General features: G+C 41.5%; 2 protein-coding genes across 2 annotated transcripts; one reads left to right on the forward strand and one right to left on the reverse strand.

Annotated features, from left to right (window-relative positions):
• Positions 1 to 570: 570 nt before the first annotated feature.
• On the forward strand, positions 571 to 6,635 carry LOC133021251 (G2/M phase-specific E3 ubiquitin-protein ligase-like). The gene is made up of 15 exons (XM_061088035.1): positions 571 to 624; positions 1,083 to 1,205; positions 2,039 to 2,289; positions 2,493 to 2,603; positions 2,775 to 2,897; positions 2,997 to 3,074; positions 3,157 to 3,204; positions 3,286 to 3,411; positions 3,502 to 3,672; positions 3,761 to 4,236; positions 4,437 to 4,747; positions 4,891 to 5,069; positions 5,349 to 5,521; positions 5,608 to 5,822; positions 5,960 to 6,635. Exons 4-15 carry the CDS (start codon positions 2,514 to 2,516, stop codon positions 6,202 to 6,204), a joined length of 2,235 nt encoding a protein of 744 aa, XP_060944018.1. The 5' UTR covers positions 571 to 624; positions 1,083 to 1,205; positions 2,039 to 2,289; positions 2,493 to 2,513; the 3' UTR covers positions 6,205 to 6,635.
• Positions 6,636 to 7,191: 556 nt separating this feature from the next.
• LOC133021252 (uncharacterized) lies at positions 7,192 to 10,369 on the reverse strand. Its single transcript, XM_061088036.1, has 4 exons — positions 9,940 to 10,369; positions 8,434 to 8,669; positions 8,146 to 8,330; positions 7,192 to 7,969 (listed from the first exon to the last, which is right to left on the reverse strand). The coding sequence occupies exons 1-4, from the start codon at positions 10,193 to 10,195 to the stop codon at positions 7,192 to 7,194; spliced, it is 1,455 nt and encodes a 484-aa protein (XP_060944019.1). The 5' UTR covers positions 10,196 to 10,369.
• Between the last annotated feature and the right edge of the window lie 4,934 nt (positions 10,370 to 15,303).

Here is a 15,303-nt window from a genome sequence, read left to right on the forward strand (position 1 = left end):
AGTTCAAGATATCTTTAATTCACCTCAATTCAAGATATCTACATGTCCCTTTTCAGATATCTTAAATTAAGTTTTGACTAGGCGAAATTACATTGTAGATATCTCTAACTGGAGTTAAGACTAGTCAAAACGACGTTGTAGATATCTCAAACTGGAGTTAGGGATAGTCATAATTTAATTGTAGATATCTATTATCAGGTTATAGATATCTTGAAATTAATTTTGATTAGAGATATCTAAAGCTGTAGATATCTGTAACTTTCATTCCGCCTAGTCAAAATTGAATTACAGATATCTTAAATTAGAGATTTGACTAGGCGAAATTACGTTTCAGATATCTGTAATGACAAATTATAGGACCGCCTCCCACTTTAGACGGGAGCGGAGCAGGTCGTTGTCGTTCATCATCATTCACACAATACACCTGTGTTCACTGATTACATCGGTCCACGGATCAGTTTAGTACCATGTCACAGCAGCCGGCAGTCGAGGGGGTCGGGGTTTTTAACCGTCTTTTTAACGCTGCAGCCCGTGCCAGGCAGGAGCTGGCAACGAGCAATGAGGATTCCCGATTACTTTCTTCAACGAGAAGACTATTTCGCCGGGAAGTTCCACGAGTTCGGGGTAAGTTTGGCCATTTGCTAGCTAGCAGAATGTGCTAGCAGAAGTTCGAGGTAACGTTAGCTGTTTAATATGTTAACCTATCTTGTTTTTCCGGACTGACTATCGTGCTTCGTTATCGTTACTATAAAGTTATTTGCAGCATAATTCACAGCCTCATACGTATTTAAGTGTAACGTTAATTCAGCTGCTACCTCAGGGATTCCCAATCTGGTTATATATCGCCGTTTTTCAGAATACCCTGCTGCTATGTATAAACAGGCCTAACCATGACGCCCTTTATAATAGAGCACCTTACCACCCACTGAATCACAGGGTCAGTCCCTCTCTGCCTGCATGCCATACACCCCTCAGTACATTCATGTGAACTTTTTATTTGTTTTATTTAGTATCTTATTGTCCATATTATTCATATAGATTTTAGCGAAGAGTGACTGACAGTTATGTATTTGTGTTAACAGGAGGATCTGGTGGCCGCAGGGAAAACCTTATTTGGCAAGCAAAGCTTTTCCTCCTTCCTGGGCCAGATAGTGATTTTCTGCCCCCAACAAAAACACTTGATGAACTTGCTAAACTTGGATTAGGTAATGTGAGATTGAAGCACATAAGAATTGAGTGTTATTTACTTTTACACCTTATTATCCAACCTTCTTGCCAAGAAAACTATGGAACAAGCTTTTTTAATTCTAACTTGAGCCTGTCTGGTCCCATTTGTAAAACTGTGTATTGGGAGACATTTAATTATGTTAAAATACATTTAGCATTTGTTTTAAAGAAATATTGTAGAGCTGTTTACTCTTTAATGCATTTTCATAAAAGTTTCCATGTAGCCATTTTAATAAATACACCTATGCCCTTCCAACACTTTCTCATGCCAAGGCATCATTTTGAAAGTGTTGAGGAATATCTCCCAATGAATCATTTTGCATCAGCTATCTAAAGTTAGTCAATGGTGGTTATGGTTAGTGTGGGTTCTAGGTGGTGCATTCGGAGGCTCAGCTACACCATATATCATATGTTAATGTTCTTTCACATATTATGCTCAGAGGCTCAACTGTGTGATGCCCTTGGGAGTGAAACCAGGCTCCCTCATCTCAGTCATATACAAATTTTGTTTAGCTTTAAACTTTGTAGAAGCACAACTTATCATAGGTTAGCTGTGACAGTCATACAGGTCTACTTTAATGGTTGGCAACACTGATTATCTCTGAAAATATGACAACAGTTTGGAAGCCTTGATTTGTGGAATTTATCGTCTTTGAAACTGTCTTCGCGAACATTGTAGGAGTCTGGGCAAGATCTCTAAGGACAGTTTGCGAGGATTCCTGAAATATCGGGAATATAGTATTAGCAACTAATGGCTGAGTTACTTTGCCACTAGAAGCAATTTTACTGATGTTTACATTTCCATTTTTAGGAAAACCTGTGCAAGATTCAGCAGACAGCCGCACAAACTCGAAGATTGGGTTGAACTGGAGTCTAGCGGAATTAAACAGCTTTGTTTGTCACAGCTACCCTCACATAAGCTTAAATTTGGTTGGGTTTGAATTGGCAAGAACAGGCAAAGGACGCAAAATCCAGATATTGAATGTTCGTTCTGTGAGGGAACTAAAAACAGCTGTTGGCAAAAGCAGACTTTACATCGTGCCACGAGCCACTGTCTTGCAGGTATGGAATTATATACACAGGGATTTATATCATACTACAGTGCTGAAGTTAGTTTCACCTTTGTAACCTATTTTGAGGTTCTTAGAAATAGGCTGTTTATGTATTTTTACCTTGACAGTTATAATAATAATAATAATGTACTACAATCAAATGTGTTAACTGTAATGTCTGCCTGTAACTGAAGTTACCCTCTCTGACCTCAGGAAACCTCACCACCCTCAGCCATGTCCCAGAATTCATTCCCACCACTCTCTGCAGCTCCAGCAGCAGATGAGACCTCACAGGTGGCTAAGGAAAATGTGGTTTCAGATCAGGTCCATATTGAAATGATTGCACATCTAAGATCAGTATGCACTTGATGAGTGGCAGATATAAACGGTGTTTTTGTCTTTTTCTAATATGTATTTATTATACTGTGATGTCTGAGCAGTTACATTCCCCAGGCCAACAGTTTTTGTACGTTTTGATTTTCTGTGTACTGCCAGGTGGCATCCACATCCTCTGCCATATCCATGGTTTCATTCCCACCACTCTCAATTGCTCCAGTACAAGATGAGACCGCCCCTTTGGCTGAGAGTACCCAAGCTCAAAGTGTGGTTGCAAATCGGGTAACAAATTTTGACATTAAAGAATCTATTATTTTAAGTATGTGTAGGCCTATTTGATGGTGATTGGTGAGAAATGCCATTTTTGATGTTTTACTTTAGGCTCTTCAAGAATGGCAAGCAATACGTGCCCAGCAAGACCAGGAATATAATGACAATTTGTTGGTGGATCAGGAGAAGGTAAAATTTCCAAGTTGTTATTTTGTATGTTTTACATGATATTACAGAATGCCTAAATAATTTTAATGTGGTCTTTTAATAGGAGAGGAAGAAACTAGCCTATCAGGCCTGTGAGGAAAGGCGTCAAAAGGTTTGTTTGTAATATTCGTTTGAATAAACTAGCCGAAGATTAATTTGAATTTTCTTTTTAATGAGACCAATAACATTTCAGGCTATTGAAGCAAGACATCAGCGTCTATCTGCATGTGAGGTACCCTCTGATGGGGTGTTGATCAAATTTAAATATCCAGATGGACACCTCAACATGAGGAAATTCAGCTTGTGTGAGCCAATTCAGGTGATGTGTGTTCAGCTTGAGAAAATATCAAGTGTCGTCACAGTGGGTTGTCAAACGTCACTGCTGTAACACTGTTTCACATATTTTTAGACCTTGTTTGACTTTGTGGGACAAGATGATGGTGCCAGTGAAATCTTTGTGGTACAAGAAGCCACATCATCAAGATCAATTGAGAGCAGTTCCGCCGGGTCAATAATGGATCATGGCATAAAACCATCCTCAACTCTTTACGTACTTTGGTTTTCAAATCACCATGTACAGGTAAATGTATATTGCATTGTATTTCCTGTCTCAAATGAAAATTGTTTTGTTTTGTGCAAGCTCATGTATTGTGTATGTTTGTCTTCAGGAAATTCTCTCAGGTCAACAAAATGATGGAGCTCATGCCCTAAACCATACATCTCCTGGTCAGTCGTCGCTGTCTGAGCTCTCAACCCCGCAAAGTCTCTCTGTGCCCTCTCTCCAGTCTGAGCCCTCAACCCCGCAAAGTCTCTCTGTGCCCTCTCTCCAGTCTGAGCCCTCAACCCCGCAAAGTCTCTCTGTGCCCTCTCTCCAGTCTGAGCCCTCAACCCAGCCAAGTCTCTCTGTGACCTCCACCCACTCACTGCTGTTTGAGCCCTCTCTCCAGCCTCTGCCATCTGAGAACTCTATCCAGCCATCGCTAACTCTGATCTCACAACCGCAAGAAATCCTGACTGATGAAGAACCATCACTCCCTCCTTCACCTGTCCAGGAACCAATCATTGATCTTGATGAACAAGAGGAGACGGTTTCACAAACTCAGTCTCCTGTATCAACACATCACCTTAGAGGACCTGTGGATGAGTATGTGTTTCTCATTAACTTGACATTGATGTTTTTGGTGTATGTAAATATTACATTTTCTATACCATAAAAAGGACTAGCACTAAACCAAAGTCAGTGTGATGCCTATATCCTGTAACATTTAAGCAGGTGGTTAAAACTTAGAAAACATGGTACGTATTTGGCATATGAATAAAATGTATGAACTTCTTTGGTTGCAGGATTGATCTACAGACCATATTGAAAAAACTGGTCAGCAAAGTAGATGACTGCTTCTCTCCAACAAGCAACCAAATAAATGTGTGCAGGGACAATGTTTTACCATGTAGCCTGCGGGCGTTTAAACGGAAGTCCTTCGACCCTGAAGCAAGACTGGATGTTGTCTTTGTGGATGAAGATGACAATGGTGAAGGGGCAGTTGACGAAGGCGGCCCGACCAGAGAGTACCTAAGGCTGTTGATGAGGGCCGTCCACCAATCAAACATCTTCGATGGACATGAGAAAGACCGGCAGTTGCGTCTTGATACGCAAGGTAAGGAAGCCCAAATTCTTGGGGCTGTCTTCATTCAACTGGCATAATTCTAGAAATGCATACACGGAAACCTATTTAAATTATTGCACTCCCTTATTTCTCCTGTCTTGATTTATTGTGGTTTTTTTACGTGTTCGTTTTAGCTTTACAGAGTAAACTGTACACCTGGGTGGGGAAAATGATAGCTGTGTGCATCATTCATGGAGGAGTTGGTCCGCATTTCTTCTCGGAAAGGCTTTTCCGGCAAATCTGTGGAATAGAAACGACCCCGGCCACGGTCGATGAAGTTGGCGACCATACTTTTAGGGAGCAGTTGATGAAAGTAAGAAGGAGAAAGGTGTTATACATTGAATGTACAGTCTACTGTGACACAGCCCTCCAGTTGCTTTCTATTAACTTTCTATTTATGAAATGCTTCCTTTCATAGTGTACAACTATTGACATGTAATTTATATAGGATAGGTGTCCTTGTAGGCAGAGTTTGGATTGTAGACTCCTGCACATTTTAATTATCCTTGTCTTTATGTGCCACTCACTATCTTTCATTCTGTCTTTTCTTTCTTTTTGTCTTTCTTTCTGTCGATTTGTCTTTTCTTTTTAGATACAGGATGCAACAACAGTCAGAGAGGCAAACAATGCAATAACAGAGGCAGCAGATAGTCTCAGTATTATAGGTGCCTTGAGACATGTGTCCAGCCTGGAAGAGAAGGACTCCCTTGTCCAGTCAGCTGCTGACTTCTTTGTCAACGGCAGATTGGCGACTGCCCTGGACCAGTAAGTAATTGCCTCACCTGTCTTGTCTGTCCGAGAAATTAAACTCACTAGCCCAGGACAACTCACACTGTCACATGTTTTCATAGGTTTGCTGATGGGTTAAAAACCCTTGGATTACTCAAAGAGATGAGGGAGAATCCGGCCGTGTTCTTCAACTTCTTTGTCAATGAGGAAATTCCCCTTCAGGCGAAGGACCTGTGCAAGTTATTTGTTCCAGACTTCTCAGCGCAGGGCAGCAACCGGAGAAACCGAGAAAATATGACAATCTGCTTCTGGCGTGACTGGTTGATTGACATAGAAGGTATACTAATTATTCTACCAGTAACAATATTGTATGTGAAAACATTTGATTTATTTTAAATTAACTTTTCTCCAATTCTATCAAGGTGTGAAAGGCATCACTTAATCACCGTTTCACACCACTTTCTTGTGTTACAGAAGGAGAATGCAGTCCAGTCACCCTTGAGAGGGTTTTGGAATTTTCGTCTGGAGCCTCTGTAGTCCCTCCACTGGGATTTCCACACCCTCCTCAAATACAGTTCATTCATGAAGAGAACCGAATCTTCCCTGAAGCAAACACGTGTATTGTTACACTACGCCTGCCGCTGCACTCTTCTTATGAATGGTTTAAAAAACATATGATGGAGGGAATTTTGCAAGCGCCGACCTTTGGTCTTGCATAATGTTACCGTGTTTGTTTTTAAAATTGTTCAGTGCAGGTTGTTAGAGGGCATGCCTCTATTGTTCCCAATTGTTTTCTACATTCTAGTTTTACAAGTGCTCTTTAACTTGGCACTTGTTGTTCTAATCACAACCCCATCACCAGATTTGTGCCCACCCTCTGCCACTCTGCCAATGCTGGGCCCACGACACAGGCCACAATGCCTGTTAGTTGGGCATCAACCACAGCTGCCATCAAGTGCCAAGTGCACTTGCACCTTCACTTTTAATGATGTGGTACTCTGTTAATGTTATGTCCAATTTCATGCACTTTTAAATATTTTCTATGTCCAAATCTTACAAGTGCTCCTTGCCTCTGTGGCACTTGTTGTTCTCTTTACTGTGGTCATCCCCACTTGCTGCACTCTCAATAAAGTGGTCAGTGCTACAATGATGCATTGTTGAGTGTATTTATATGCAGGGCCTATAATTTAACAAATCCTTTAAATCAGCATCCCAATAGCAGAAGGCCTAATAGACATAAGAATAAATGGCTTCTAGGCAGAATGGAAACATTCTCACACAAACATGGACTTTTGATCAATACTCGGACTAACAAGACTTTATCACTTTAGATCAAGCGTTTGCAATAATACACATTTGTTCCGTTTGTTTTGAAGACGTATGACCATGCATGATGCCAGCCTCTTGGGCACCTGTGGGCAGGACATGCAAATTAGTTAGACATCAAATGTATATTTATTTATTGTACAATGTTGACCAAGCACAATGGGAGCAGTAACGCAACTATACAGCCCATCCCCCTACACAGAGTAGCCTAAACAGAGTCAGGCAGGGCGTGTCGGCGCTTGTCAACCAACAATAGGCCTACAATATGACATATGACAACACTTGTTGCTACTTCCAATGTCTTGACTGGCACACCCGGCATTAGCTACATCCTGGATAATATATGCAACCAATAAAATGTCTCTGGGCTTGGAATTGGACTATACCTGATCAGTTTGCAAAATACTGACAATTGCAGTACAGCACACCTGATATTTAATCTTCAGATCAGAAAAGTGTTGGATTGCATTGTGCACAGATGTCTGTTGTTGCCGAGTGAGGATGAGTTGAGGTGGCTCTACCCTTACAGCTGGGAACTCTTCCTCGTCAAGTGTAGGCAGTGTTTGAATTCCGTACTGCGCTAGGATGGCCTCAATGTTTTGGTCGCTGTAGGGATTTTCCCCAAACACATTGTTGACAGCTGTGCTGTCTGTGGCAATATTTCTGAGCATGCCCTCTGTCCAGAGTTGAGTTGGTGTGCGATTATTTTCTGTTCTCAACGGATGGAGGTTCCAGGCCTGTCTAAACTGCTCCAGTCTTTTCTGGATCTCCGGAAGATAAACAATATGCAGTGATAGTCTGTGGACATCATTATCTGGGTTTAGAACCTCTGAATCCTCTAAGGAGTAGAACATATGGTAAAAGTGCTGCAACACATGCAAAAATACATCACGCCAAAGGCGTTCAATTCTCTGATTGTGAACTGATCGTCCGGTTATGAAACCTCTGTGTTCAAGTCCTTGAACTAGATGCATGAATAAAGCCACAAGGATGTTTTCACCACCATGGTCAGATCTAACTCTTGATGGTAGGGCGTAGAGGCAGGTTGCTTTCAAAAACTGAGAAAGCACTGTTGTGGAACGATTGTCTGTGCTGCAGCTGAGGTAAGTAATCAGACGGGAGTATCCATCAATTGCACCATGAGTGACAAAGCCCCATCTAGAAAGGTTGAAAAACAAATAAAATGATTACTTGAAATTATAATACTATTGACAGTAGTCTTGAAACAATATAGCTGTGAACTCCAGTTTTTCACTTGCTGAAGTTCTCTTCAAAATATAAAAGAATATATTGACAAGTCTGGTAGTAAGTATGACAAGTCTGGTAATAATAACCTTATCAGACGCATGTTCCCATCAATGTGCCACAAACTGTTGGGGTAAGGTACATGATAAACACGTCTTGCAACTGTCCGGCTCCATCTCCTTGCAGCAGCAGTTGGATTCACCCGTGTCAACATCTCACGCACTCTGGACTGTGTAACAAAGACACCCCGTGTGCGCAACAGGGCTCGAATAATCTGAAACACATTTAAGAAAAGATCTACATTTTCTTGATATTCAAAAAACAATGGCACACAAATGTGAATTAAATACAGGCTAAAAATAAAGACCACCAATTACCTCATTTCCAGAATTAGGATATTGGCCCTGAAGTTGCCTCACATGTTGTTCTAGTCCACCATCATCTATTGCAGGCCGCATACTTCTGACAGGTATACCCATCAACTTTGACTTCTTGTACAGAAATGATGAGGAACACCCAAGTATTTCAGCAGTTTTTGCAATTGTATTGCCTTGCGCCAGCAGAAATTCTATCTGTTCTCTGGTAACATCAATAGCTGGTCGGCCTGTTCTCCCTACAAAAAGAAAAAGTCAACAAGGTTTAAGTGTTGAGGCAGCATTGGACTGTTTATTAATTATAATTTAAAGTAGGCCAATATATCAGCATACCAATTCTCAAACATGCATTGAAATTGCATATTGTTAATGAATAGGCCAATAGGCTACCCTGGGTGTGGAGAGGCTTGAGGATTTGCAAAAATACTGTATTTATTGCTGTGACCAGTCAGTGGACATAACAGTAAGACCAATACATTTAATGATTGCTGAAATAAGCACATGGATCAGTGTGCGAAATACCCATCAATATTCGGGGGGTCCCCATCTCCCCCGATTGTTGCGCCATATCGATCTAAATTTTCTCATGCAGTAGGCCTATTACATTACAATATTTCATGGATGCAAGCCAAGATAATCAGTCTAATAGGCTACATGACAAACACATGCACACACTTAACAATTTTGCAAACTGAAATAAACATTTGACAAAACTTCCTTTTACAACGGTGAAAAATCATTAAAAACACTGAACGGGAGCAAGTGTGCGGACTTTCCACTCTTTTTCATTTTGATAGTTATTTTTGTCCAGTAGCAATTGTTTTTTATTTCTTTAGTGTGACTTCTCAACATTACGTCTTCTGTTTGGCGCACATGGCTAATTTGCATACGCGCACAGGACTGGCTGGCTGCTTGGCAAAAAATAGAACATATTTGTGAATAAATGTTTAAAATTCTGAATACTGGACATGGTGAGCTTAAACACATTGAAATTACCATTAGTGACAATAATATACATATATATATATATATATATATATATATATATATATATATATATATATATATATATATATATATATACGAAATTTGAGACCCCAAAATTTGAGAGACCCCTCTCAAATTTTGCTTTTGAGGCTTTCAGGGGGTCTCATGGGATAGGGGATAGTCGGGGGGTGCCCAGCCCCCCCGACCCCCCCGTATTTCGCACACTCCATGTGGTAGGCTATGCCACTCGTTTTTTTGTTTGTTTATTTTTTATTGACCAATGTACAAAATCCATAACCACTCGGTTATCGGGTCACCCATGCAGGAGCGATAGAGCAAACTCCATGACTCTGACCCATGCAACTTGTTTTTGTATTTTCACAAACAATCAGACGTGGTCTGAACCGTGCACCTGCATGTCCGTAGGAAACACTATCGCCACTATGTCGCCACAACTATTTTACGTAGCGAACTAATGCATATTATAGCTTAATATATGAATGCAGTGATAAACGGACACACCTGAACGAATGCGCCCGACAGAGAAACTTCGGTCTTCCCCAGCCTGGAAATGTGTGCCTACTAGATTTTTCAGTTCAGCCAAACTGCTTTTGAGTTCGTTGTTGGTCTCTGGTGATAGCAAATCTTCAATTCTTCCGAGATTTCTTTCACAGCTTTCAATCGAACGACGTTCTCTCTCTCCACAAATCCCCTGTGTGAGGGCTCGTTCAATTTCATGGCATTTTCTGGTGATTTTTTCGATTACAGCCAACGCCATGACTGCTCCTTTCTTATTCCCACTTCTTCTTTGATTATGGCGGCAATTGGAAATTACGTATTTCTGGATATCTAAAACGTCATGCCCAATAATTCGCACTCAAATGACGTTTGAGATATCTTTAACTTTAATTCTGCCTAGTCAAAACTGAATTACAGATATCTGCAATTGTCATTTAAGATGTGTGACGAGTTGAATGTCGTTTTCTGTGACGTCATTGCAGATATCTGTAATTCAGTTTCGCCTAGTCAAAACTGAATTACAGATATCTTTATCTGTCGTTTCGACTAGTCACAATTACATTACAGATATCTTGAATGAAAATTCCAACTATTCAAAATGTAATTACGACTAGTCAGAAAGAAGTTGTTGATATCTACAATGTTAATTCCGGATAGTCAAACGTAGTTGATAAATGACAATTCGGCTTGCCATAGACCTCGGAGCACGAGTTGTTGCCTTAGCGATGCACCAAAGATCCATCAATGCAACGCCCTAGTCGAAACTGGATTGATTTGATTGGTATACATAAATATTTCACTTTCTAAAATAGCCTTGACAGAATATTGGCTTGATTAAGGACAACCTTCAGTTTTATTTTGAGATAAGTTGAATAAGTGCTGATGGTACTGAAGTGTATGTGTGACAGGGTTGGGTGAAGAGCTCCAGTGTCAGTCAGCCACCGGTTCCTACCGGATTGAATCATTCCCCACTTTTCAGTGTATTAAATGATTGTATACTGTATGTGTTATGTTTTATGGACTTACTTATATTTGTCAATAAAAATGCCACACTTATTATAAATCGTTGTTCTTTTCAGTTCTGGCACCGTTTAGGCACTGGTACCATTTTTTAAGTATCAATTTGGCACCAGTAAGGGGAGAAAGAAACAAACCAACAAATTAAGTGCTTCCTGTTCACCACGTTCATAACTGTATGGTCATAAATTCCCTGTGTCTCTTTAGGTGTTATTGTAGCTACGCACCTTTTCCTGTTGAACATGCATCGTGTCGCTCTAGAGCTCCTTCTCTCTGAAAGCAGATTTCTATCTTAACAGTAGATCATCCTCAAGAGAAAACCCATGTGGAAAACTCATCCTGGAGTGACTTCTAATCTGCTCTTCCCCAGGTTATATCTACAACCTCGTCTCACTCTCGTCTGTTGTGTACCGTCTCAGCAGCATGTGGGTTCCCAGGGGGCCGGTCTATTCCACACGGGCCCCCCCCTGCCCCGGGTGCTGACTCCGATCCAAGCGGCATCAGTCATCTCATCTCGGTCTCACGGTCATTAAAAAGCTGCTTCATTGTTCGTGAAACGATTTCTGCCCATGAATCGCAGACTGCCTGTTCCCTCACTCGCTCGCCGACTGTTGCTGCATATAAAACATCCGAAACATCTAGAATATGTAGAATATGTTGTCAAAGCAAAAAGACACCTCACTGTGTATCGGGACGAAGGTTTTCTTTCGCCGCCAGCTGTCTCGCTAGGAGATTGAAAGCGATGAAATATCACCCGGTTGCAATTAAGTCACATCACGCGTCGTCTTCCTCTCCCTGCGGTGTGGTCCTTCAAGTCTGGTGAAAACTTCCGTGATTGAACGCTTTGACAGATCTGATTTGGCTTTAATATCGTATTCTCCACCGCATGAGGCCTTTGTGCAAGTTTCCTCAGATACTATATCACATCAGACATTATTTTAGCAGTCTACTAAAAAATATATATTCCCAGAATGTTTAAGGCACATGTGAATATTTTATGTATTTTGCCATATCTTGTTTTGATCAAATTAAGACTGACTAATTTCCCGTCATGATCTCTCTATTATTCAAATTGACATTAGTCTCTTGGACCCCAATCTAATTAAGGCTTAAGAAAATGTAATGAAATCCAGTTCGACAATCTAGCACTGGTTTCCCAGACCATGTCTAATGATCCATTGGCTTTCGTATAAAGTAATAGAAGCCGGAGGGAGGGAGAGAGAGAGAGGGAGAGAGAGAGAGAGAGCAGGCCTCATCACATCAGCAGCTCCATTCTCCTCCATCGGCGACGCTCTTCCCCGGGTTACGGGATGAATCTCTTTTTAATCAGGCAAAACTCTCCCACACAGACGCAGCAGTGACACGACACCCACTCCTTCCCTGACGAACATTTGATGCACTGCCTCGCAGCGCCACGGGAGAAGCATCTCCCTGAACATATTATCTGGAAATTAACCACCATAGTTTGCCATGTCACCACCCTTGCAGGGGCTTCCTCTGTGGAATATGTATTTTCTCCAAGAAAAAGTTAATTGAAAATATGGATCAATAGTGTAACGACACACAAATCTTACAGAACTTGTTTTTCTATGTTCTAAATCACAAGAAAGCTCTGGTTGAAATACACTTAGAGACTGAAGGTCTTTGCACATTGATTGAGTGGAATGTCATTCACATTTCCCCTTCTGTATCCAGAAAACGTTATTTCACTAAATAATATTGTGGCTTTTATTATTATGACCCTGGTCTGATATTTCGATTGAAGCACTGTGATGAAGAACAACTTCCTCCTCTATCCAGTCTGATACAAAGTTAATTTGTCCATTTATTTGATATTTTTGTGTGACTCACAGTTATTCGTATGACGTAGCCGAGTTAAGATCAAGCGACAGGCGACAAAACCCCTGTCGAAAGAAAACTAATGAACCAAATGTGAACAGCTGAGACTGTTTACAAACAAACACGACCTTCGGCAAATTAAATACTCAAAACAAAAACTATTGCCTCGGTGCCAGCTGTTGCATCAGTTCTCGAAACTGCTCCTGAACCTCAGAATCAGTGAAACTCAGCAAGTTCTTTCTTTATTAATTCAGTGTACACTCAGGTATTACATCTGTTTTTTTCTTGAAAGAAGCATCGGTGCTTGATGTTGATTCCATCTCTCTTTTCCCGAGGCACGTCACGCTTAATGTGAATAGATTAGAAGAGATTGGCTTCCAAATTATTTTCAACTTTGTGATATTTATTTGCATTGGGTCATCACACACTCCTACTCGCAGGCAGCTATAGCAAAAGGTGTATTACTGACAACCTTTTACACTTAATTTTTCAGAGGTCAACTGTGATATGATTGCATTTGTGCACTATAATTAAGGGTCTTTTGGTTAAGTTAATGATGATCCTATTAATACTGATAACTCATCATCAGAATATGCAAACTGAATAAATGTGCTTAGTTCCTGTTCTGTCTGTACTCTTCGTTCCCTGGAGCCTTGCGATGCTCTGCATTAAAGCAACCTGTAGAAAAGATACAGCATTAAACTAGCGACAGGAACGTGTTTAGTTTCAACCAAATCCTCACGTGTGCATGTGCATGATTGCTCCTAAAAACCCATTGCATGAAAATGCTATTAGTCCACATGGTACCATTAAGAGTATTTTACTCTTATATGGTTATATGCAGATGAAAATGTGGTTATTTAGAAAACCACATGAATATAAACAAGATGCAAAAGCTATTCAAAGTGCCTCCCTCCACTGTCTGCTCATTGCTCTCTCCAGTGGAAAAAGAACATCAAATAAAACAAAGAGGCAGTGAAGCTTAAAGAAACTTTAAACGGATGAATCTTCCCCCAGGTTTTTTTTTCAGTGCGGTTCAGGTAACGCCCAAGTCGGAGCCAGCTGATTTGTTCTCTCTCTCTCTCTCTCTCTCTCTCTCTCTCTCTCTCTCTCTCTCTCTCTCTCTCTCTCTCTCTCTCTCTCTCTCTCTCTCTCTCTCTCTCTCTCTCTCTCTCTCTCTCTCTCTCTCTCTCTCTCTCTCTCTCTCTCTCTCTCTCTCTCTCTCTCTCTCTCTCTCTCTCTCTCTCTCTCTCTCTCTCTCTCTCTCTCTCTCTCTCTCTCTCTCTCTCTCTCTCTCTCTCTCTCTCTCTCTTTTCAATCTGCTCTCTTCCCTGTAATGCTTCAGTTGATTTCTAGAGGCCTAAGGGCCATTTGCTTCCTCCAGCCACTCTGGCCTCCCAGGATGCCCCAGATGGATCCCATTCTGGGTGTTCATTGAAGTCATCCCAGCAGCCGACAGAAAAGGTCTCGCCGCTCCTCGTGTTAACATGTATTTCCCCTCTATTATGTTCATTGTGGTAAAAGGAAGTGTTCCCTTTGACCCATTACCTTTGACCACGGGTCGCGCAGGGGTTTGTGGGAGTTCCGGAGCGGGTCTTGTTATTGACTGAGTCCGTGTATTGAGTGTGAGCAATAAACGTCTAAGTAATATACGTCGTGTTTATTACGAGTAACATTGGTAGCAGAAGATGGCTGCTAATTACAAAGTTCCGCCAAAGTTTGACGAAGCTAGGCCATACGAGTGTTGGAAGAATGAAGTCAATATCTGGAGACGTGTTACAGAGCTCGACAAAAAGAAACAAGCCCTCGCTGTCGCTTTGGGGCTTGACGGGAGAGCAAGGGAAACAGCCATGGAAATACCAGCGGATGATTTGGACAGTGATGACGGTATGGCGACATTGTTCGTGAAACTGGACGAGGTGTTTTTAAAAGAGGAAAAAGACCGTGCGTATGAAGCCTATTCGTACTTTGATGGGATCGTGAAGGACCGTGCTGTGTCCATGGCGGACTACATTATTGACTTTGAACAGAGATACAACCTTGTCTCGACGAGAAGAGCCGGCAGCTGGCGTTGACGGCGTGTGCGGAATTAACTTTCACCTCCATGAAATCAGCGCTGAAACGGATTTTCGGTGGGACAACGCCATGCACATCAACCGGAATACAAGTGAACCAGGATGTGGCGTTCTTCACGGAGCAAAGACGGCACGCAAAGGGCAAATGGAATAACGTCACGCCACAGAGCGCACAACAGAGACAGCCGTTACCTGGCACCAACCCGCTGGATAAATTCGGTAAGCGATCGAGATGTGCTATTTGTCAGAGCACATTCCACTGGGCTAAAGACTGTCCGCACAGAAAGACTGAAGCAGTAAGAATAACTGAAGATGTTGAAGAATGTAACATCACACTGTTTACTGAAGCCTTGTCTGACTCAGAAATCTTTCTGGCCGAATCACTGGGGTCAGCCATTATTGACACTGCTTGTACTCGTACAGTGTGTGGTGAGAA

Source organism: Limanda limanda, chromosome 16 (genome assembly GCF_963576545.1).
Source record: "Limanda limanda chromosome 16, fLimLim1.1, whole genome shotgun sequence".
NCBI lineage: Eukaryota > Metazoa > Chordata > Actinopteri > Pleuronectiformes > Pleuronectidae > Limanda > Limanda limanda.

Bases quoted from the DNA above. Each gene is read 5' to 3' on its own strand.
- LOC133021251 (XM_061088035.1), top strand. From the start codon at position 2,514: ATGTCCCAGAATTCATTCCCACCACTCTCTGCAGCTCCAGCAGCAGAT. The intron at 2,604-2,774 runs GTCCATATTGAA...GTGTACTGCCAG, and splicing joins AAAATGTGGTTTCAGATCAG to GTGGCATCCACATCCTCTGC. The intron at 4,748-4,890 runs GTAAGGAAGCCC...TGTTCGTTTTAG, and splicing joins GTTGCGTCTTGATACGCAAG to CTTTACAGAGTAAACTGTAC.
- LOC133021252 (XM_061088036.1), bottom strand. From the start codon at position 10,195: ATGGCGTTGGCTGTAATCGAAAAAATCACCAGAAAATGCCATGAAATT. The intron at 8,670-9,939 runs GTGTGTCCGTTT...TTCTTTTTGTAG, and splicing joins TGTCGGGCGCATTCGTTCAG to GGAGAACAGGCCGACCAGCT. The intron at 7,970-8,145 runs GTTATTATTACC...CAACCTTTCTAG, and splicing joins GGGAACATGCGTCTGATAAG to ATGGGGCTTTGTCACTCATG.